Genomic DNA, 23,216 nt, shown 5'->3' with positions numbered 1-23,216 from the left:
GTCTTCTTCCGGTTGTGTTTGTGTAGCTTCCTGTTCTGTGCACGATGGTTTTACGTGTCGTGGGCTCTAAGCTTTTAATTATGAATATTTGAGTTTCATTACTATAATAGAAAATTATTACTAATACATTTTGTATATTTACCTTTTAAAAAAACCTAAGCAATCTATAACAGAGTGAGAACATTACATATATCAGTGGTATAAAAGTATGGACGTAGTAAGCTTAAAATAAAACATGCAAGTATATGTAAAACCATGTGATTTTATTTTACAGTATGTACATACACACAAAACCAAAATGAATTCCATAACCGTATAATCACGGACAAACTTAGGGAGTATGATTTATTTTCTTACGATAGAACTTCCTTTACTTTTAAGGACAGTTCTGAGATTGATGTAAAGCCAGTCCATGTTGCTGAACGTTCACAGCAATTTACAAATTCCAACATAATCTTCTAAATAGTGTGAACAAACACAACTGATGTAGACAGTGAAGTCATCCACACATAACAAACCTGTGAACGCAGTCTTACGCTGATCAGCAATGTTTCCTGGGCACTTTCCCACTGAGAATGGGTAACAAATATCTATCTGATACTTCAGATTGTTTGTGGGCCCTGTGTCTCACCTGTTTGCCCGTTGAGGGCAACATTGCTAAAATAATTGCCCTGTGTATCATCAGCCTTGCAGTCTGATTGATTTAAAACCATGTAAGGACATCCTAATGATTTAGGGTTATACATGTATACACATTTACAAAAAATATATATGTGTGTATATATCTATATATGATATTATCGGCATAGCTTTAAACATATACTTACATACAGTACACATTTAATAACCTTGTGCAAATCGAGTGAGTACATACCACAGAGTTAAAAACAATTACATTTGGCCACTGAATTAAAAGTTGCTCAATAAAAACACCATTTGGATTAATATAAAAAATAAAAACATCAATGTTAAAAAGGCAAATCTTGGAAAGATGGGCACTTCAGCTTTGTGATTCTTAAACTATTGCATATAACAAAAACGATCGGGCCCTAGAGGTCATTTAAAGTAGTACCCAGCATCTCCTTTATAACAGCCAATGCTGCCACAAACCTGTACAATATAAACGTGCTGATATCTACAAAACCAATTCAAGGATTATGACTTAATACTACGTCTGTATGTACATGAATTAAATACGTGTCTTCAAGCACTTGCGTGGTTAGCGTCAAATGTGAGCAGTGGCCAAAAACAAAACAAAACAAAGAGCATGTGTTTGTGTGTGTTTCAGGTAAAAAAATAAATTAAAATTGCTAGAAGCCAAACCAAAACAAGGCCTCTAAAACAGGTAAGGGTGAAAGTGCATACTGTAGTATATCATGTGGTTACGGCCCGTCTTTTCTCTACTCTGAGATATTTATATCCATTCAAGTGTTCCTCTGTGCTCTCAGCGGTTCAACAACAGCATATCTGTGGTTCTTCTGAGACGTGGCCATCTCATCGGGCCACATGAAATTAAAGGCTCTTGGAACTTTGCATGTAGTGTTTTTGTCCCATGATGCATTGCGGTCAATAGCTGTTTTCGTGGCCTGCGAGGATATAGAGATTGCTGTGTGCTGTGGGGTTGTCTGTTGGTCGGCTTTCCAAAACCACCACTCTATAAAGAACGACATAAAAACAAATACACATGACTTGATGCCCTTTCTGCATACATATGACCTACGTTATAAAACATGGATTGGCACACCAGTAATAAAGTGTATGATATTAATTACATAATGACTTAATAATTAGACTGCTTCTTCTCACCTGTCTGAACCTAGCAGCCTGAATATCCTGGAGTTGTCAGAAATCTCCTGTGTAATCTGGAATACAAAATGTGGACAGAATAATGGGATTGCACAATACGTATGTCATTTCATTTGTTTATATGATATCCTAGTTTTTTTTTCTTACACTGCTCTCTGAAATACGTGACTCTGATTGATTATATTTAAAATATAATACACTGTATATTTTACCATAACAATAATACTGTGATTTAAAATGTTCACTGTTGCAGACTATAGTAAAACAAAAATTATAATATGATATATAAGAATATTATTGTGTATTGTGTATTTATTATACATTTATGTATATACATTTGACATTTAAAATTGTATAAAAATAACACACACACACACACACACACACACACACACACACATATATACACATATAAAATATACAATTTTAAGTGTATACTTTATATTGCAATATTCTTGTAGTGCTCGTTTCTGTCAGGGTTTTTTGTGGTATTATTGACAGGCTGTCTGTTTATTATCTCTCACATACATACAGCAGGACTTGCCTCATTGGACTTGAAGCTGCGTCCTTGCATGCCATGCCTCCAGAAGGCCAACACACTGTCTTGAAGGCAGACTAAGATGATAGATAGATGCAGAGCATGAGAGAGTTATTAAAACAGAGATTTAAATCTTTTGCCCATACAAAAGAGTTAAAGGTCCCATACTGTACACCTTTCTGGAGTTTTATTTTAGATTTTGATGTCCTTAAGAATATATTTTTGCAGTATAAGTACCAAAAAACATCTCAATATATTTTTACAGCTCCTCTTTCAGAAGCTCTGCTAAGAACAGGTCGATTTTGGTCCGCTAATATTAATATTAATATTCATGAGCCTCTCTTCTGATTGGCCTGTTGTTTTCTGAGTGATGCACAGCCAGGCCAACCACAGGTAACTAGTTAGGGCCGACGTCACAATTACGTCACCGTGCTAAGCTGGAGGCAAAACAAAGGCGGCCCATTCAAACCAGCGCAGATTCGGCAACATAAGGAGCTTAAAATATCATATTGTTGTGATGTTGGGTGCCAGAATGGATGTAAAACAGCCTCAAAAAATGATCGTCAAAAATGCTTGCGTTTGCAGCGCACACTTCTTATCAGAAAAGCTTCAATAAAGTGTGGTCTTTTGTTGTTATGGGTGAGTCTAAAGATTTCTTGCATCTCACGACTATGTTGGGTATGAAATAATGTCTGTCAGTTTGTTGTTTTACACACATGCACACAATTTACCATCATTTATAATTGTATATACATTGTTGTGGCTGGAGGATGAATGGGACGGTGGGCGGTGCTCGGGGTGGTGACTGAAGGCGGTGACCGAGTAGTTGGGACGTCACATTTTTACGGAAGTCACAATGGCTCGTGAAAAAACACAGCTACTTTATGCAGGCTGTGTGCATTTTACTGTTTTGAAATTTATACGGTAGTTACATAGCCCCTAGACCTTAGTTAGCATGAGGTCTAGGGCCAGGAAATTTCAGTTTTGACAATATGGGACCTTTAAATATGACTAAAGGCTAACTGCTAAATTCAGTGGGCTTAGAAAATGGAGATATATGTACTCATACCTATTGATTCAATCTGGAAGTTAAAAGTGAGTTCTGCTGAGAGTTTTCGATTGGACTTCAACCGACCTTGCAAATTTACAATCTTAATGCACCCTTGAGAGGAAGAAGAAACGCAATTAATATATATCTGTTTTATATATATATATATATATATATATATATATATATATATATATATATATATATATATATATATATATATATATATATATATATATATATATATATATATATATATATGTGTGTATGCGTCTCTTACTAATCTATTAATGGCATGTTTGGTACTTACGATCTAAGCAGACTAAAATTGTATCTCTCTCCAGCTGGGTCACATGGATCACGCAGCTTTGTGGGGGGTCTGAAATAACAACAATAATTTCTAGAATTTTGCATATCTAAAATTCTATAATTCTAAAAAAAAAAAAAAAAGGGGAAAAAAACTATTTTAAATGGGAAAAAATAGATTTTTTTAAATAAACAGATTATAAAAAATTATTGCAAAAACAATTTATTAAATGAATATTTGTTAAAACATTTAAAGCTATTACATTAAGAGATAATGGTGTCATGATTTTAAAATACTCACCAGAATCAAACCAGTTGGAGGTAGAGTTGGGGTTGAGGGTCTCAAACCGCACCACCTGGTTGAGCTCCATCCCTTTGCTCACAGCTATGCAGATGAGAGGATACTGATGTTCTGGAACCACCAGCATCTCAAACACCTCCAGCGGACACGGCAGGGGGAAGTCTATGCTCTGCAGGGAACGAGTCGGTGCTTAATTTGGAACAGCGTGCGTTTGAAAATGCCAAGTAAAGCAATTTTAATTACAAGTCTTAAGTAGAAGATCAGCAATTTTAGAAGCTTAAAGGAAGCATGAATAGCTAATGTGGCCTACATGCTACATGCTGTTTCCAAAACACATCGCCAATGGATTTTAGAGTAATGCTAATCCGCATAGCACTCGGTAACAAACCCTATCTCATTGCACCCTCTGGAGGTCACATTTGTTGACCACATATTTCATTGAGGATGTCTTGTTTAAGTGTAACAACCATAATGAAAATTTACTGTAATTCATTGTGAGGCTTAAATTACTATGTCTTTCCCACTGAAATAAGGCAGCCTCAATAGCTGTTTCCATCCACCTATTTTTTAGGGATATCGCAAAAAAAAAAAAAAACACTGGATGGAAACGGTGCACAAATGTTTTATGCGATATTAACTTTGTATGGAATAACTTTGGATGGAAACGTAGCTAATGACACATGCGGCCAACAAATGCGACCTCCAGAGGGCGCAGCCTTCAAAATAAGACAGCTATTGTTTTTGGTGATGGAAACCAGTGACTTACCTTGACCAACATGAATCTCTGCATGGACTCCACCCACTCAAACAGGACAACACTGGACTGAAAGGCACCGCACAGGTACTTGTGACCAGTATATGGATTCCTCACTGAGAATAAACAAGACAACAGATGGAAACAAAACACAGTATAAAACCTTAAATAAAGTCGGTTTGATCATATCATCAAATTAAACTGTTGCTTGAAATGTTTGTGGAAACTGAGATACACTATAATTTAGAAGCTTTAAAAAAAGATACTTTCATTCAACAAGGATGCATTCAATTGATGAAAAGAGACAGCAAAGACATTATCAATGTTATAAAAGATTTCTATATCAAATAAAAGCATTTCTGTGTTTCCACAAAAACATGATGCAGTTTTGAAATGCTGGATGCTGTAACTGTTTTCAGCACCGATAATAATGAATGTTTCTAGAGCTCCAAGTCAGCATATTACAATGATTTCTGAATGATGAGCTGTTACTTTACCATCTCAGGAGTACATTACATTTTAAAATATATTCAAATTGAAAACAATATTGCCGTATTTTTGATCAAATAAATGCAGCTTTCTTTCAATCTTAATTATTACAAACTTCTGCCAATGTATACAAAGTTCCTGTATATTCAGAAATACAGAAAGGAAGGAACTGACGGGATCTGCTCACCTACACAGCACTTTTGACACCCTTTAGTTTCAGGGATTTTAGTGGACACTGAGAATTTCCTGAAATTCAAATAAAACTGTAAATTGGTGTATTTACATTTTGACTACTGGTCACATCCTTAAGCTCACACAGAGATCTGAACATTTACCTGGGGATTATTTTGTCAGGTAATTTATGTGTTGGTATGGCAACAGGGAGTTTCTGCATTTGTCGAGCATGTTCAAATAGGCCCACCAGACTGTGAGAGTAAAGATGACATGCTTTTCCTGCCAAAAAAAAAAACAATTTCATTATTGAAAACGGGGATACAGGACTATGTCAGGTAACGCTTCAACATATATGGCATGTTACTACAGTTAACTATTTTAATATTATCACATTACAAGCAGTTCTACTCTGTAAAGCGTGACTCAAAAATAAAAATATAACACTAAAAATTGTAGCACTTGTAAAAAAAGAAACTCACTCTAACTAATCTGTAATCTGAAAAGCTAAACCTGTTTTTTTTTTAAGCACAGCTTACCGGATATTGATAGCAGGCTGTTGCTCATGACATACAGCCAAGTACATCTCATGGGGAAAAGCTGAGAATGACACGAAAATAGCTTTAGCACAAGACAAAAGCACACCACACCAAGGCAATATAAGGATATACTTCACACAAACTTTTTTCCAGACACATTTTGATTTTTTTTTGCTACTAATACGGTTATAGGAAAACTAAACATCTGTTTGAAAATATTTCAAAAGTAACATCACACCTGCTCCATGGACGTCTCGTGCAGCTCATTAAGGTTTAATGTGTAAATACCTTCCTCTGCTCCAAATATCAGATACTGGTCTGAAATGCATGAACGGGGAAGAACAAAACAGACTTAGAGGCGGTCTCAGCAAATCCTTCTGTAGGCAATATTAATAGATATAATAATGATCCATCATATACATCACATCTTGTTATCTTAACAAGCTCACCTCGTGTGTCTGGGTTGATCCATGAGGTAGCGCAGTGTATTTTTAATGGGCAGCCATTGAAGACTTTAGAGAAGCATGCTCCCATCTAGACATGGAAATACAACACAATGGATAACTCAGATGCAGCCAAATAAATCATTGCTCAAAAAGTTTATATACAAGAAAACGCTTTCAAAAAGACAACATGCATCAATTTATATAAAAATACAACATTAAGTCCCAGTACAGTGCCATAGATCTGCACGACTGAGTAAATTATGATGTCCACTTACATGAACCTTTGGAGTTGGTGGGAGACCATTGCTGATGGGTTTCTGTGGGGGGAAAAAACAAAAACAAAGAATAAACAAAATTAAAACACAATAAGTTTCACTATATAAATTTCACTATTAGATAGACAGACAGATTATATGTAATAATATTAATATTACTATTGCTACATATAATTATATTGCATTATTAAAAATAAAACAATTGTATGTATTATTGCTTATTAAGTTTTTTCCTCCAGGAAACATAAGTGTTACAAGATTCAATATTGGAATGCACTAAAATGAAGCCATACTGGAAAATCTTTCTTGTCCTTTGGTATAGGAACAGCAGGGGGCATTGTGGACTGTCTCTCTGTTGAGGACGAGTGTTCAGATGGGCTAATTCCATTGCCTGTGGGTAAGAAAAGAAACAACATTCGGTTTAGTTTTCTGTTTTCACATAGGTATCCAGCAAGAGGTCCACACGGATCACATGTGTAAAGAAAATGTTCTTTTTATCTACATTCAGTTAAGAAGTTTAGCATTAGCAGCGTTGTTTACTAAGCTACTGTTTCAATTTGCAGCTACCACACTACGACACAACAAAAACTAGACAAGCATAATGAACCAAAAATGATGATTGCAACATGAAATGACAGGAGAACAATAATTTGACAAGGAAAAGAATACAAGGGTGGAGTGGGTGACTCATGATGTCTTCAAGTGGGTGTGTGACATTTTCACATGCCAACACTACTGACACCATTTTTCTTAGAAAGGGCAAGAGGAAAGAATGACATGTAATCTAACTAAAGAATGACATGTGTGCTAACTAAAGAAACTAACAATGGGGCGGATTGGAGACAGGTTTGGTGACTGGGGTTGAACAAAGTTTAAAGGGGAGGGCCTGTCTTACTGTCTCCTTCCTCATCACGATCTTCTTCATCAACCGAGACCTGCAGCCTCTCGTCGAACTGACTACATATCCCAGCATCCCCCTGGGTTTCCCAAGGGCCATGTTCTTCCCGATTGGTCTCATTACCTAAACTGCTGAGCTTGTTTGCGGGCAGTCGAGGAGGTGGAGGTCGAGGGGGTACGTTGGTGGATGATCGAGCCGGGCTTTCGGGCTCAGGGCAGCGCTTTATAGTGCCCTGGTCACCGTCATGATCACCGGAGGAGCTTTGATGTGGTCCAGGACTGGGCATTGGCTGGAAATGGCAGAACAAAATTAGCAGCACGCTACCCTGTCAGATCAATACTGTGATTACTGAAAAAAGTGGATGCAAAAAAAAAACTGTAAGAGCTGTTCACTGATTTCCGATAAGCTTGTTTCAAGGCAAAAGAAGGACTTGGTTGCTTAAAATAAATCTGCTAAATCAAAGCAACACCTAAACACACACTACTGTTCATAAGTTCAGGGTTGGCAAGATTTTTTAAATGTTTTTAAAAGAAGTCTCTTATGCTCACCAAGTCTGGATTTATTTGATATTGTGAAATATTATTACAATTTATAATAACTGTTTTCTATTTTAAAATATAATTTATTCCTTGGATGGTAAAGCTGCATTTTCAGCTTTATTTTCTAGTCTTTTAGTGTCACATGATCCTTTAGAAATTAGTCTAATATGCTGATTTGATGCTCAAGAAACATTTATTATTACTGGTTGAAAACATTGATAAATATAAAGGTAAAAAAATTATTTTAAATTAAATTACAGTAAAATTCTTTAGTGTCACGTTTAATCAATTTAATGCATCCATGTGGAATAAAAGTAATAAAAAATCAAACTGACTTCAAACCTTTGAAAGTTAGCGTATCTTTTCAACAATAAAAACGTTTATTTAAATATATATATATATATATAAATAAAACTTTTAGTATTCTTACTTTGGGAGGAAGTGGTGGTGGGACTTTAGGCCTCATGGTGGAGCTTTTTGTGCTAAAACGAATCAGAAATCCAATTAGATGAGTCACAATGCTAATCATGTATGCTAATTATGCTACAACTAACGAACATAATTTAGGGCATTAACAGGATGTTAATGGACCTTTGTGGTTGGTTTCATCAGATACTGGACCAACAGGGGTACAATATAGGACAGGAAACAGACAACAAACAAACATGCAATCAAATGCACCAGAAATAATTCACTCTATAATGAAAATGCTGTTTTTATTTACTCACCCTCATGGTATTTCAAACCTGTATACTGTTATTGTTTTCCGTGAAAAACAAAAGGAGACTTTTTAAAAGAATGGAATACAGTGCTCAAGTCATACTGACTACTTACATGGTGCTTCATTGTGTTTTTTGGTAGTCGCTAATAACAGCATTCAGTTTGGAACAGGAGGATGAAAAAATAATGACAACATTTTTATTTTTGAGTGATCTATTTCTTTAAATACAGAAGAAAGCTTGTCAGCATCACTAAGAGAGGATGCTACAAGTTTCATGGTAGTAGGTCACTTGCATTTGAACCTGGAAAAATATTGTTAAAGAGGTAGTTGGATGAACCTCAACATTCTAAAACGCCTTCTATCCATGGCATTGCCAAATGAAGGGAAAAAGAGATGGTGTCTCTAGTAAGAAAAGAAAACAGATGATAGAATGATTCCCATGGAACTAAAAAGGCCATGATACACTGGCAACATTTTCGGGGGAAATTGAAAAACAGTATTTGATTCAAAAGAAAAGACAAAATTGGAAAAATATTCATATGAGCCGCACACACACACACACACACACACACACATATATACACTGCCCATCCAAAAAAAAAAGGAAATATTAGACACTCTAATATTTCTTCGGACCACCTTTAGCTTTGACTGCTTCATTGTGTTTTGGTAGTCGCTAATAACACAAACGCAATAATAGCATGCATTCACCGTGGCACCGTTTCGATAAACGTCTGCAATGTTACAACATTTATTGCCATCCAGAGTTGCATTAATTTTTCGCCAAGATCTTGTATGGATGATGGGAGAGTCAGACCGCTGAGCAAAGTCTTCTCCAGCACACCCCAAAGATTCTCAATGGGGTTAAGGTCTGGACTCTGTGGTGGCCAATCCATGTGTGAAAATGATGTCTCATGCTCCCTGAACCACTCTTTCACAATATGAGCCCGACGAATCCTGATATTATCATCTTGGAATATGCCCGTGCCAGCAGGGAAGACAAAATCCATTGATGAAATAACCTGGTCATTCAGTATATTCAGGTAGTCAAATGACCTCATTCTTTGGGCACATAAAGTTGCTGAATCTGACCAACTGCAGCAACCCCAGATCATAGCACTGCCCCCACAGGCTTGTACGCTAGGCACTAGGCATGATGTGTGCATCACTTTATCCGCCTCTCTTCTTACCCTGATACGCCCATTACTCTGGAACAGAGGGTAAATCTGGACTCATCAAACCACATGACCTTCTTCCATTGCTCCAGAATCCAATCTTTATGCTCCCTAGCAAATTGAAGCCGTTTTTTGGATTAGCCTCACTGATAAGTGGTTTTCTTAAGGCTACACAACTGTTTAGTCCCAATCCCTTGAGTTCGCTTTGCATTGTGCGTGTGGAAATGCTCTTACTTTCACTATTAAACATAACCGTGAGTTCTACTGTTGTTTTTTAACAATTTGATTTCACCAAAAGTTTAAGTGATCGCCAATCACGATCATTCAAGATTTTTTTCCGACCACATTTCTTCCTCGAAGATGATGGCTCCCCACTATCCTTCCAGTTTTTAATAATGCGTCGGACAGTTCTTAACCCAATTTTAGTAGTTTCATCAGTCTCCTTAGATGTTTTCTTTGCTGATGCATGCCAATAATTTGACCCTTCTGAAACAGATCTTTTCCACAACCACAGGACGTGTCTCACTCACTGCATCAGTTAGGGTTAAATGACTTGTTGCCAGCTGAAACATAATCATCCATACAATAATTATCCAATGGGAGACTCTTACCTATTGGCTTAGTTAAATCCAGGTGGTGACTTTTTTTTTTTTTTTTTTTTTTTTTTTACGGGCAGTGTATATTGTACCCCATGTGTACAATGAAATGTACTGCTGTATATTTAATGTGGGCCTATATTTCTGCTGGAGGTCCTGGACATCTTGTTCAGACACATGACATCATGGATTCTATCAAATACCAACAGATAAAAAATAAAAAAATGACTAACTCTGTTAGAAATCTTATAATGGGCAACATTTGAATCTTCCAACCGGACAATAATCCAAAAACAAACCTCAAAAACAACATAGAAATGAGTCGCTGAGCACAAAGAAAGCTTCTGCTATGGCCATTCCAGTCCTCTGACCTGAACCCTGTAGAAAATGAGTGAGGTGAACTGAAGAGAACAAGCACCAACATGGAGCTGTGAATCTGAAGGATCTGGAGTGATTCTGGATGAAGGAATGGTCTCTGATCTCTTGTCAGGTGTTCTCTAACCTCATCAGGCATTATAGGAGAAAACTCAGAGCTGTTATTTTGGCAAATGGAGGTTTCAAAAATTATTGAATAAAAGGGTACCGTTAATTGTGTCCAATGTGTATTAGAGAAAAACATTTATTTCATAATATTTCCCCCCATTTTAAATTCTTATTCTCCAATGAAAGGTTAGATTTTTTGTGATTTAAAAAAAAAAAAAGATCAAAAGGATTAACAATGCAGATTTATTTTCACAGCCGCCTTTGATCATATTTACCAAGGGTGCCAACAATTCTGACCACGTGTGTATGTATATACACACACACACACACACACACACACACACACATAAAATATTTTATATTTATATATACACACACACACATATATATACACATAAAGTAAAGTAAAAAAGTAAAGTCGTGACGTATTGTCAAGTATGGTGACCCATACTCGAAATTGGTGCTCTGCGTTTAACCCATCCAAGTGCACACACACAGCAGTGAGTAGTGAACAAATGCACACGCATGCACACACACACACACACACACACACACCTGCTGAATCTGACCAACCCGGAGCAGTGGGCAGCCATGCTGCGGCGCCCGGGGAGCAGTTGGGGGTTCGGTGCCTTGCTCAAGGGCACCTCAGTCGTGGTATTGAGGGTGGAGAGAGCGCTGTACATTCCCTCCCCCCACCTACAATTCCTGCCGGCCGGGGACTCGAACTCGCAACCTTTCGATTACGAGTCCGACTCTCTAAACATTAGGCCACGACTTCCCGACATACGACATACGTCTCATAGAAACTTTTTCCAAATAGTTGCCAGTGCATCATGATCTTTAAGTGTTTTAACCTCTAGAGCAGCAAGAAGAAATTGGCTACAGAATCAGAGGAACTTACTGTTGCAATTCATCATCATGATCATCACCATCATCTTCACCCTCATCATCATCCTCCAAATGAGCCTCATGCCCCCTAATGAGGATTGAGAAGGTTCATTCACTGAAGATTATTAATTTGAAGCAACACTTTTCTCGACTTCCCATAAGTAAAATTAAAGGTTAATGGGTCATTCACATAGGACATTCTGAGTTTTAATTGTTAGTCTATGTAAATACACACTAACTAGGCTCTTTGTGTGACCTTTGTGATATATATCTGCTGTTTTTTTTCAGCATCTCATGCTGTGAGCATCCTATTGTTAAGACACCATGCAAAGAAAATTACATTTTCTTGTCTCAATGTTCCATTTCACTATGCTAGTTGTTTTTGAACACAAGAGCATGTCCTGTATGAATGAGCCCATATACATTAAAAGAAACTGTGATTTCAAAGTGAACATTTAAGTACTTAAACACAAATACTACATAAATATATAATCCGGTAATTCAGGATTTTTCAGTGACATGCACTTTAAAGATGGCCAACAAAGTGTGACTAATTAATAACAGGACAATCCCAAAGACCAATCTAGACATGCATCTGGAGTAAATTTCATTTAGAGAGACTAACTGGTTAATTTCACCCAGAGGAATGGAAAACTAATACTGTGGCAAAAATAACACAGATCTCCAACACAGCAATGCCAAGCAAATCAGCCTTTGGTTCCACTCGGACAAGCACAAAAGGGCAAGGTTAGGTCACATCAAATATTGATCAGATGAAAAACCAGCTATGCAGAGAGAGAGAGCAAGGGAGATGTACGGGTAGAGTTTGACAGAGCAGCAAAAAGATGGAAAGATAGAGAGAGAGGAAGCCAAAGGACAAAAAAAAAGCTAATGAAAGAGCACAGGAGTGAAGGACACAAACAAAGCAACGGCATCACACCTCTGATGCAGCTCCTCTTCAACAGATTTCAAGAGGCTCCTATAAAAAGAAAAAAAGAATTTATCAAAAGGGAGAAGATTCATAAACAGGTGATTCTTTCACTGCAAAGCATATGTAAAAACACATGATGAACAGTTGTATAACACATCAAGGGATCCATTAGACCCCATTGATTTAAAGCTAAATAAACAAGCATTTACTGCTAATTTCTCTCCAGTGACACTGGGATACAGTCCAATGTTTAGTTGTTCAATTTTAAGAGAACGTCTGCTTCCGACTGTCTGGAACCTCTGTTCAAAGTTGTTTTTCTACACTGCTCTTAAATTATTGAACAGTAAGGTTTTCTGGACTAAAAGGGATTTAAAAGAAAATAAAAATCAGTAGATAAAACTAGCTTCACATTTCCTCAAGAAAATATAGCTGCAAACAGTGATGATGGGCCCAAGCTCCAGGCGCCACCGCGGTGTCTGAACAATTCACTTTAAACTAAAGACACATTTTTAACGTTACTTTAATAAATCGCTATAGTAACACAGTTCAAGATATACAAAAAACATTCACAATTTACCATCTTCAATATCTTGGCATCATGTTGACACAGTTTGTGTGAATCCCCTAGGAGGAGTATGCAATAACACATAGCCTGATTTAAAAAAAAAAATCCATATTCAAACGAAACATCCAACTTCCTGTTGGTTGTAGTTAATGACTGTATAGTTGTCTGCCTTAATGAGAACAATATATGTACCGAGTTTGGTGACTGTAGGAAAAAGTAACCCCCCCCCCCCCCCCCCACACACACACACACACACACACTTTTGTCTGGCGGCGCTATAGAGGCACCTCCTCCGCGCTCATTTATTGGCTTTTGCCAGTGTCTAATGGTTGAAAATGCTGATGTGTGAGTCTAAATTTAAGTGCCTCAAAAACACCTGAAAAGAATATTATATAAGTTTGATGCATTGAAGATATCAAGAATCCCTCGATCCACAGATTTCTGTGCACTGAGTGCTAGAGAAAATACCATGATGGATTTCTCCATCATAAAGCTAAGGCCTTTTTTGTGATATAGCTAATTTTTTTTTACTGAATTTAAGGTACATCATATTTTTTCCCACTAAAATTTTCTTAAAAACAACAACAACAAAAAAATTGCTTTTGAAAAATATCCAGACATATTAGAAACTCAAGGTGGCCACCATTTTAAAACCGCACTGTATCTCAGTAAAGCCCTATTATTAGACAAATACATCTGTTAATCCAATATTTCTACTACAGAATTAGGTGGCAGTATAATGGATCAATAGCGAATCTGTCATTATAAAAATATACTATAGAATGCAATACAACATTCCACCTGCAGTAAAAATACACAACATAACAGCTATATTGTGTAAATTATAGTACTGAATAATATACTCCTATTGTTTCGTCTTCAAGCAGAGGGATTGCACTTAATTTCCTTAAAAACAACAACAACAACTGTGTGCTTTATATTTATTTTCATAAAGCTGAGTGCACTTTATCCATATTCACAATAAAGCACAAACATAATCAGAAAAAACTAAAATTAATAAATTATAAATAAATAAATATTGCGATATTTGTCATTAAATGGCCTTCTCAATTCATTCCATTCAATATCCAAAAGAGCACAAGCACCTGGACCATTCATCCTGACAATACTATTCCACTGTTTCAGCTACAGAGACCACCATTAACCAAACAGAGGATGATTACTGCATCTCTGCATAAAACTGACTGAATGAGATTGGATGACAGCTCATATACGGTGAATTGTGATGCTCTCGAAAGTGCTCGGGACCCATCTGTTGAGGAGAGCTGAGAGCAACACCTCTGAGCACACGCACAGGCGCTCACACAAACACAGAGGGAATGGTTTCACTGCCACGCCATCTGTGTACTCGACCTTCTGTTCACTATATGGCAAAAACAGTCAATAAGGCACAGGGTGTGCATATTATAAAATAACGACAGTCATATAGATCCCACACAAGCTACCTGCAATGGGGCTTAGTGTCACACTAGTGAGACAGCAATCTCAGGTGTGAGATAAATGGATGTACACAGAAACACACACACATCATGAACAAACCCTGCATGTGTCTTCACCTCTGAATGAACTCTCTCATGAATACAGGGAAAGGAAAACATATACAGCTTGACATACGACTGAACTCAATGCATCATCAAGCTGACAACATCAAACAAACCCAAGATATACATCAAACCCACGGTTTTCAGACTCGATGGCTTTATGAAGGTACTGCAGAGCATATAGAAATTATATTTAATAAAAAAATTACGATTATTATAGTTGAAAGTTCTATGAGGTGGATTGAATTTGTTATTGTCTGACTTTATTTAATGTGCAACAGTGTGCTGAAACTTACTTATTTCCTCCCAGGATGGAGCCTTTAGGGGATCCCTGCCCATAATCCATCTCTAAATCCTGGAACAAAGAGAAAGCAAGTCACATAGTCTATATCTTCAATTTAAGCTTTAAAATATGCGCAACACAAGTACGTTTACACAGAGCTTTGCTACATTCATGCACACGTCAAAAAATGCATGAAAAGAGAACATGAATGGTAAGATCTGCGTAACATATACACCAATTATGAACTCTAGGTTCTTTGTTTGTAATTAGTGTTGTCTACTATTAATCCACACATGCAGTTTCACAGCGGTTTTGGAATTTTGAGGCCTGTTAGTGAGTAAAAATATAATGGAAGAGATGATGAGATGAGCATTCATCTACAGTGTATTAGCTCTACATTAGCAAGCAAGCACACAGCTCTTAAAACAATCATCTTTAGATTCTTTAATCACGATTAATCGCATTCAAAATAAAAGTTTTTGTTTACATAATGTGTGTGTATACTGTGTATATTTATTATGTATATATAAAAACACATGCAGGTATATATCTAAGAAAAATATTTGTTATGTTTATATATTAAATATATTTATATGTAATATAAAATATAAGAATATAAATGTATATACGCAAATATTTTCAAAATATATACTGTATGTGTGTGTATTTATTTGTAAATAAATATACAAAGTACACATACATCTATTATGTAAACAAAAATGTTTATTTTGGATGCGATTAATCACGATTAATCGTTTGAAGTTTTTGCATTCAGTAAAAGTCAGTGGGGTCCAAAACAACACTGACTTTCATTGTATGCACAAACAAAATTTTTTGTGTTGAGCAGAAAAAAATAAATGCATGTAAGTTTGAAATAACATGAGGGTGAGTAAATGAAGGCTGATTTTTCATTTTTGGGTGAACTGAAAATAATTGTAGTACAATTAAACAAAAAGTAATCACATTTTACAGTGTAAAAAGTAAAAAAATAAATTAAAAAAAACTTGCAATTTTACTCACATGGAACAGATTGGATACACCTAGACAGACCGACAATACCGAAAAACTTAAGTTCTCACTTTTTTTTTTAGATGAAATACAATTAAAATGTTGATTGCAGAAGACTGCTGGAAAGGAATTGATTCAAAGTTCTCACAATGTCCTACTCTTAATTAGAGCATTGTGGGAGGACTGGGCCATGTGCTATCTCTCCTCCCACTCGCCAATATGATCATTCAAGCAGGCAATGACTTGAAATAGCTTAGTGTTTATGAATTAATAGAATCATAAAACAGAGGCAGTATCTATAAAATGGAAACTTAGATATTGAAAAAGTGCAATGTGAGGAATATTTTAGGAACATGACGTTGTTTTCGACCTAATGTTTATCTGCGGCATGTCGATTACCACAACAATTTCAACAATCCCTCAGTGCATGGGGAAAACGTGTTTACAGTAAATAATCTAATCTTATAATGGAAGCTGGACAAGGAGCTAATGTAATTTCAACAAGTCATGACCAGCTGAAACGGTAAACAAGGTTAATTTAACTTGGTATTTGCATGAGAATACCAGGAAAGGACGTGAAAGGGAAGCATGAACAAATACCTACATCAGTAACAAAAAAATACATGACAGACAACCCAGAAATGTTCTACCCAAACCAGATGAATTTAATGTATTTTTTGTATTCAGTATAATATAATGTATAATGTATGTAAATATATACTGTATTTATCTAAAAATCATCTCTATTATTACTACTGTTATTAATAGTATTAGTACCACTTTAGTAGGGACAAATTCTCACTATTAACTAGCTGCTTATTAGCATGCCTATCTTTAACATATAGGTGGTTAATTAGTGCTTATAAAGCATGACCATATTCTACATGCCTAATACTAACCAATACCTAAACTTAACAACTACCTCAATAACTATTAATAAGTAGCAAATTAGGAGTTTATTGAGGCCAAAGTCGTAGTTAATGGTTTGTAAGTTGTGAGAATTGGACCTTAAAATAAAGTGTGACCATATTATTGATATTTTATTATTGTATAATGTACTAACTGTACAATTTTTTATTATTTATTTAGGATTTATTCAACAGGTTTGGAATGTTATAATAATTTGAATTGAACAAGAAATGCTAAACAGAACCATTCTGACTAAGTGGTCTTTGTATCCAATATATGCACTGAAGTAGTAACAATGTTACATTTAAGTAAAAATCAAAAATCTGGAGTATCACTTTAAGGGAAACGGTGTCTTATTTTTTGAGGGAAGTTGGCTGCAGTGCCTCATCCATTACGGAAAATGTTCAGGCAGGGGATTTTGCTATAATAATCAGGTTACTGATGATTAATCCTGAGGACATTCTCTCTCTCAAACTCTCTTTATTTTTTTCCTCTCTCTTTTTGCCGCTTCCACACCTCTATCACTAATTCTCCCCCTCTTCCCCTCTCTCTCTCTCTCTGGAATACAGCTTTCAGCCATGCAAAACCTCATTGATTTTGCCCTGCAGATTAACAAAGCAAATTTCCTTTGCGCAGCAAACTGTCATATCCTTATTCGCTTGCTGCCTTTCTGCTGATGGGAGGCTTTTCAGTAAGAGTGATGGAGAGAGAAAGTTTAAAGGCGTAAAAGCTAACAGAACATCCCTGACTATCCGCTTCACTGCTTCTGTCGCCGCCTTCTTTCATCTCCCTCCCTTTGGTTTCTTCATAGGCAGTCAAAGACACCGATTCCAAGCATGTGATTCACTGTGCCACCTCAGTGCGTGGGCTTCAGACCAGATGGATGAGGTGTCACTCAAGAAATCCTCAAAAACGCAAAAAGATGAAATAGGGGAAAATGTTTCTTTTAACAGGCGTAACCATGTGAGCCTTTTAAAACTTGGCGAACTATGCAACAACGTCCTCCAATAGTTCCCTGTCACTGTCCATTGGTAAAATCTAATAAAAAGCCAAAAATTAAAAGTAGTATCCAAATCTAAGTAGGATGCGTTACACCGTGTCCTAACTAAATGCGACACGACAAGAATCCAGCAACAAGCACTTTAGGTGTCTACACTGGACGCGACGTGACAGAATCAACCAAATATCACAGCCAATCAGAAGCGTGTGTGGGCGGGCTCTCTCTGAAAGCGCTCTACACTCACAACGAAATGAATAAGTTTATTATCCAATTCATAAAAATGAAACCTTTTTAACATTACTGAATGTACATACTGAGTAACTGATACCATCTTTGTTATGGAATATGCTTGTTGGTTCGTATCAAGTTCACAGATTTAACGTACATCGTTGCTTTAATTTCTTTTCAAGATCTGTTGTTGCTCTCAGTATAGGGTCACGCAAAATGATATTCAAACTCACATTAGACACATTTAACTTTGAATAAAGCACATAATCACCTGAGATTATCTACTGTCATTTAGTTTGCATGTTGTTGTTCCAGCCGCGACGTCGCGGAAATAGAAACCGTTTCTAAAATAGAAATTTCGCATGTCGCCTTCGCTGCTAGTTAGGACAAAAACTTACAATGTAAAAGATACCTTTTATCGCATGTTGTGGCATCGCGTTGTGTGTAGTTAGATCACAATTCAGCATGCAAATATAGGTAAGAAAGAGGGCCAATTGGAATTCAGTACGCAAAAATTGTTCAGCTCCCTGCTGCAGACTTAGCTGATACCTCAAACAGACCGTGTGTGCTGGGGTTGTTGCGCAAAGCGTTGCTTGCTGAGGCAATGTTTTCCCCTCCACTCACAGACCTGCAGAGCACTTTGGTTTAACCATCCCCGAGGGACATGCACAGGCACTTCAGACTCTTTATTTTACCTCTCTCTTTTCTTGTTTTTTTCCCATTCGCTCTCCGTCTCAGTCCCACTCAACATCCATTCCGTCTGTCTAACCCTAATCGCTCTCTTTCCATTCACTCTTGCTTGCTTTAAGATGTGTCTGATTGTGACAAGCCCTAAAAATAAAGCCCCTCGGAGGCCTCGACTACATAAAATGCTTTGCTTTGCAATTTCAAAGTGCTTTTGATTACTGAAAAGTGCAGCGACGTATCAACTTTGAGGGACATGTCTTTAAATGAAGTTAGAGGCTGAAATACCTAAACAAATGATCCGGCACAGAGATTTGGCATGAAACACTGATATTATATACAGGCAAGATGAAAAGACAGACTGCCATGATCTAAATAAGATAAGGCAAAATGAATTGGCGATGAAATGAACAAAAGAGATGAAAGTCACATATGGGAGGATGAGTACACTACACAAGCGTAGCAAAGCGGACATAATGCTAAAAAAAATAAGATAGGGGATGCAAAGACAAAGAAAGAGTAAAATACACAAAAAAATACCAGATTAGATCTTGCAGTGTAGTATATTTCTTCGGCACAATCCAAAAAATCGTCAGTGTCGGGCTGTTTAGTATAAGGACCAAGAAACTTCAGTTAATTACACACATACACATGTGATGCCCATGTGGTTTTACAGAAACAAAGATTGATGGGTTATGGATGGTTGGGGTGAAGAGGTGTTTGCAAAGGCCATGTACACCTGAATTCAACAGGTTTTTAAACAGGCCTGTGTGTTAAAGAGACAGGACATAATTGCTGAAAAGTGGTGTTGTAGTATATATACAGTCCAAGTATTGGAACAGTAAAGACAAAATTGCTCTGTTGGCTGTGGAGTCAAGACATTTGCAAATATAATTAAAAGATGAATATGAGACAAAACTACAGAATGTCACATTTTATTATTAGCCGTTTCAACACATACATGTTTTACCAAATAAAAAGAACAGCACTTTTAGAGTTCATCCCACTCATTGATGTGAGCATAAGTATTGGGACAGTTGAACATAAGGCAGATATAAAAGATTAAAAGCTATTAGTTCCAGATCCCTTGCGCACAATCAGAGCACTGAGTCTGTGACCCATAGACATCACCAGACTCTTGGTCTCATCCTTTGAAATACTTTTCCCAGCATTTAATGCAGCCAATCCCAATTGTTGCTTGTTTTGGGGAGTTTCTGCCTTTACTCTCCTCTTCCGCTGGTGAAATTCATGTCCAATCGGATTTAAATCTGGAGATTGACTTGGGCAACCTAAGACTTTCCATTTCTTTGCCCTTATAAATTCCTTGACTGAACTGGCAGGGTGTTTTGGGTCATTGTCCTGATGCAATATGAAACACTTCCCAATGAATCTGGTGGCATTTTCTTGAATATTGGTAGGCAAGATGGTTTTGTACCCTTCCAAATTCATTCTGCTACTGTCATCATACATTAAGTCATCAGTAAAGTTGAGAGGGCCTGTTCCAGAGACGGCCATGCATGCCCATGCCATGACACCACCTCCACCATGCTTTACAGATGAGGCTGTATGTTTGGGATCCTTGCAGTTCCCTTTTTTCTCCACACTTTTGCTTTCCCATCACTTAGATAAAGGTTCATCTTTGTCTCATCGGTCCATAAACACAGTTCCAATACTCTTCTGGCTCACCTTTGTGCTTTTTTGCAAACTCTAATCTTGCCTTTCTATTTTTGGTGCTGGTCAGAGGTTTGCATCTTGCTGTGTAGCATCTGTAATTCTGTGTCAAAGTCTCCTGAGGACAGTAGATTGTCAGAGCATCACCCCAGCTTTCTAGAAGTTGTTGGTGATTTTACAGACACGTCTTTTAGGGTTAACTTTCACAGCTTTTATGATTTGTCTGTCATCAACTACTGTTGTTTTCTCAGCCGATCAGGTAGTTGTTAGTTGCTGGTGTCGCTGGTGGTTTCCAAACTCTTGATTTCTCCATGCCCTTTGTTTTTGCTAGAGCTCTAATTGACTTCCTCTTTTCTTTTAGCATCCAAATTGCTTGCTTTTCTCCAGGGGCGTAGTTTGTGGGGGGTGGGGTGGGGTAACCCCCCAATAACCAAAACTAGTAAGTTCAACCCCCCCAATATTTATACCACGATTAATGGAAACTTCAAATCAGGCAATTTATTAATTGTCTGAATCGCGCCTTCTGCACTTTTATAAGCGTTAACCTCACATACGAACCGAATGGAGCACTTATCAGCACAAAATGACTGAAGCGCAGTTCTTTTAATTGTGCACGAGCGGCGCGCGAATCACACTATACTCTGTGCGCGTTCACCAGTACGCTCGAGAAGTGTGAGAAGATTTGCGCGAGCCATTCCTATCACCAAGCTGATGGTAAAATATGTGATCTATTTGAATTCTATTGAGAAACTGCCACTTTAAAATGCTATGGAGAAAGTCAAACATTATCTAACAAAAAGGCACAAACTAAAAAGACTGATGAAAAGAGGAGAACACAATCTTGCTAACATAATATTAAAATATTTTTAACCTAGCCTACTCATGACCACCTTTACTGCAATTTATCACGTTTTACTGTAGGCTTATTTATTGTGGTAAATTTTGTCTAACTTGTAGAATTTATAATAGATAATCTGTTAAGGGAATAGACTTTTCCCTATAGATTTATATTACAACTGTGGCATGTTGTAGCTATTGTTTCTAAAGGCTGTTGTTTCTCATAACAAATGCAATATAGATTAATAAAAAAGACATTATTGGCCTGGAAATGATTAATAGGCTAGCCTTATTATAACAAATGCTACAGTTAAGAACTATGGTGCTTTTTCATAAGAGCAAGTACAAGTCAGAATCGAGAGCCAAAAAACCTGGCCTTCAGATATTCCAATGATGGCACAGATTAAATCATTAAGAGCCTGATGAACAGTTAAGGAGTAAGAAATAAACAATATCAATAAAAGAAAATGTTAAGTTAGATTGACTTCCCATGGCGTGTTGAATTAGAACATTCTGTCAAACTATAGCCTAAGTGTCTAAATAATATAAAATAAACGATATCCTATGTAAACAAGTAATTGTTACCTAGCCTATTACTTTATTGCAGTTACGCAATCAACCAACTTTGCATGTGAGGTCACCTGAGCTCACTGAGGTGGATAGCACAAAAGACCATTTTACAAAAATAAACATTTAAGCAAACAAACACAGGGGTGCAAACTCGTCAGGAGTGAAAAAGGTGACAAACTAAACTCCACTAACCCCCCCCCCCCCATTTTTGCAAAGGGTAGTGAACTAATGTAGCGATAATAAGACTTACAATCTTCATAGCAATCGCAACAGCAGCCTCACGCTGTAATAACCATTTGAACTGGAACACCATAATTTAACATCAGATACAAATCAGATACAAAGCCAATCAGAGGCAGAGTAGGGCGGATCCATTTCTTTGCCAACAGGGGAAAAAAATGCTACAGGTGACGTGACACAGATGACTCACAGATACGGCTACGACCCCCCCCCCCTCCCTTATTTATTTATTTATTTATTTTTACAGATATACACGATTCATGTGAACGACCTATTTCAAGGTGAGAACGGTGAATTTCGCCGAAAGGTGACAAGTTTGCACCCCTGCAAACAAATAAATAAACCTTGAGAGGGAGCATGACCCGGGGTCCACTTCAACCCCCCCCCAATGTTCAAACCAAAACTACGCCCTTGCTTTTCTTTCAAATTCAGCTCATTCGTCTTCATCCTGGTTTGTGTGTGTCATCATCACATGCAAGATTCAGAATGCAGAAGTAATGGATATAACTGATACGACACATTCCCTGCTTTTAATATCTGAAGAATTAATGCAACAGGACACAGCTGATCACTTAGGAAGACCTGTGAGGCAACTGTTCCAATACTTATGCTCACATCAGATAGACGGATGAAACTCTAAAAGTGCTGAACTTCTTAGCAGGTAAAACATCTATGTGTTGAATCACCCAATAATAAAATGTGACATTCTGTAGTTTTGTCTCATATTCATCTTTTAATCATATTTGTAAATGTCT

The 23,216-nt window shown here is 37.0% G+C and overlaps 1 protein-coding gene across 2 annotated transcripts in view; it reads right to left on the bottom strand.

Moving 5' to 3' along the window:
- Nucleotides 1–245: 245 nt before the first annotated feature.
- Nucleotides 246–23,216, bottom strand: part of LOC306857057 (mitogen-activated protein kinase kinase kinase kinase 3-like) — a 70,509-nt gene continuing 47,538 nt past the window's right edge. The window contains exons 15-34 of one of the 2 annotated variants that reach the window (XM_079396720.1): nucleotides 19,684–19,746; nucleotides 15,328–15,386; nucleotides 12,914–12,952; nucleotides 11,987–12,061; nucleotides 8,541–8,592; nucleotides 7,695–7,860; nucleotides 6,967–7,064; nucleotides 6,674–6,715; nucleotides 6,402–6,486; nucleotides 6,191–6,270; nucleotides 5,953–6,013; nucleotides 5,578–5,695; nucleotides 5,430–5,488; nucleotides 4,766–4,869; nucleotides 4,000–4,168; nucleotides 3,703–3,771; nucleotides 3,414–3,506; nucleotides 2,351–2,421; nucleotides 1,807–1,862; nucleotides 246–1,654 (exon numbers count right to left, since the gene is read on the bottom strand). In XM_079396720.1, coding sequence (XP_079252846.1) covers nucleotides 1,567–1,654; nucleotides 1,807–1,862; nucleotides 2,351–2,421; nucleotides 3,414–3,506; nucleotides 3,703–3,771; nucleotides 4,000–4,168; nucleotides 4,766–4,869; nucleotides 5,430–5,488; nucleotides 5,578–5,695; nucleotides 5,953–6,013; nucleotides 6,191–6,270; nucleotides 6,402–6,486; nucleotides 6,674–6,715; nucleotides 6,967–7,064; nucleotides 7,695–7,860; nucleotides 8,541–8,592; nucleotides 11,987–12,061; nucleotides 12,914–12,952; nucleotides 15,328–15,386; nucleotides 19,684–19,746 — 1,647 coding nt within the window. In that variant the 3' untranslated portion in view covers nucleotides 246–1,566. The remainder of the gene's footprint in view (nucleotides 1,655–1,806; nucleotides 1,863–2,350; nucleotides 2,422–3,413; nucleotides 3,507–3,702; nucleotides 3,772–3,999; nucleotides 4,169–4,765; nucleotides 4,870–5,429; nucleotides 5,489–5,577; nucleotides 5,696–5,952; nucleotides 6,014–6,190; nucleotides 6,271–6,401; nucleotides 6,487–6,673; nucleotides 6,716–6,966; nucleotides 7,065–7,694; nucleotides 7,861–8,540; nucleotides 8,593–11,986; nucleotides 12,062–12,913; nucleotides 12,953–15,327; nucleotides 15,387–19,683; nucleotides 19,747–23,216) is intronic. The other variant, XM_079396721.1, reaches the window with a different exon arrangement.

The sequence above is a fragment of the Barbus barbus genome (assembly GCF_936440315.1).
Source record: "Barbus barbus genome assembly, chromosome: 37".
NCBI classification, from domain to species: domain Eukaryota; kingdom Metazoa; phylum Chordata; class Actinopteri; order Cypriniformes; family Cyprinidae; genus Barbus; species Barbus barbus.
Note: the sequence above shows the minus strand (reverse complement) of the source record. Positions and strands in the feature narration are given on the sequence as shown.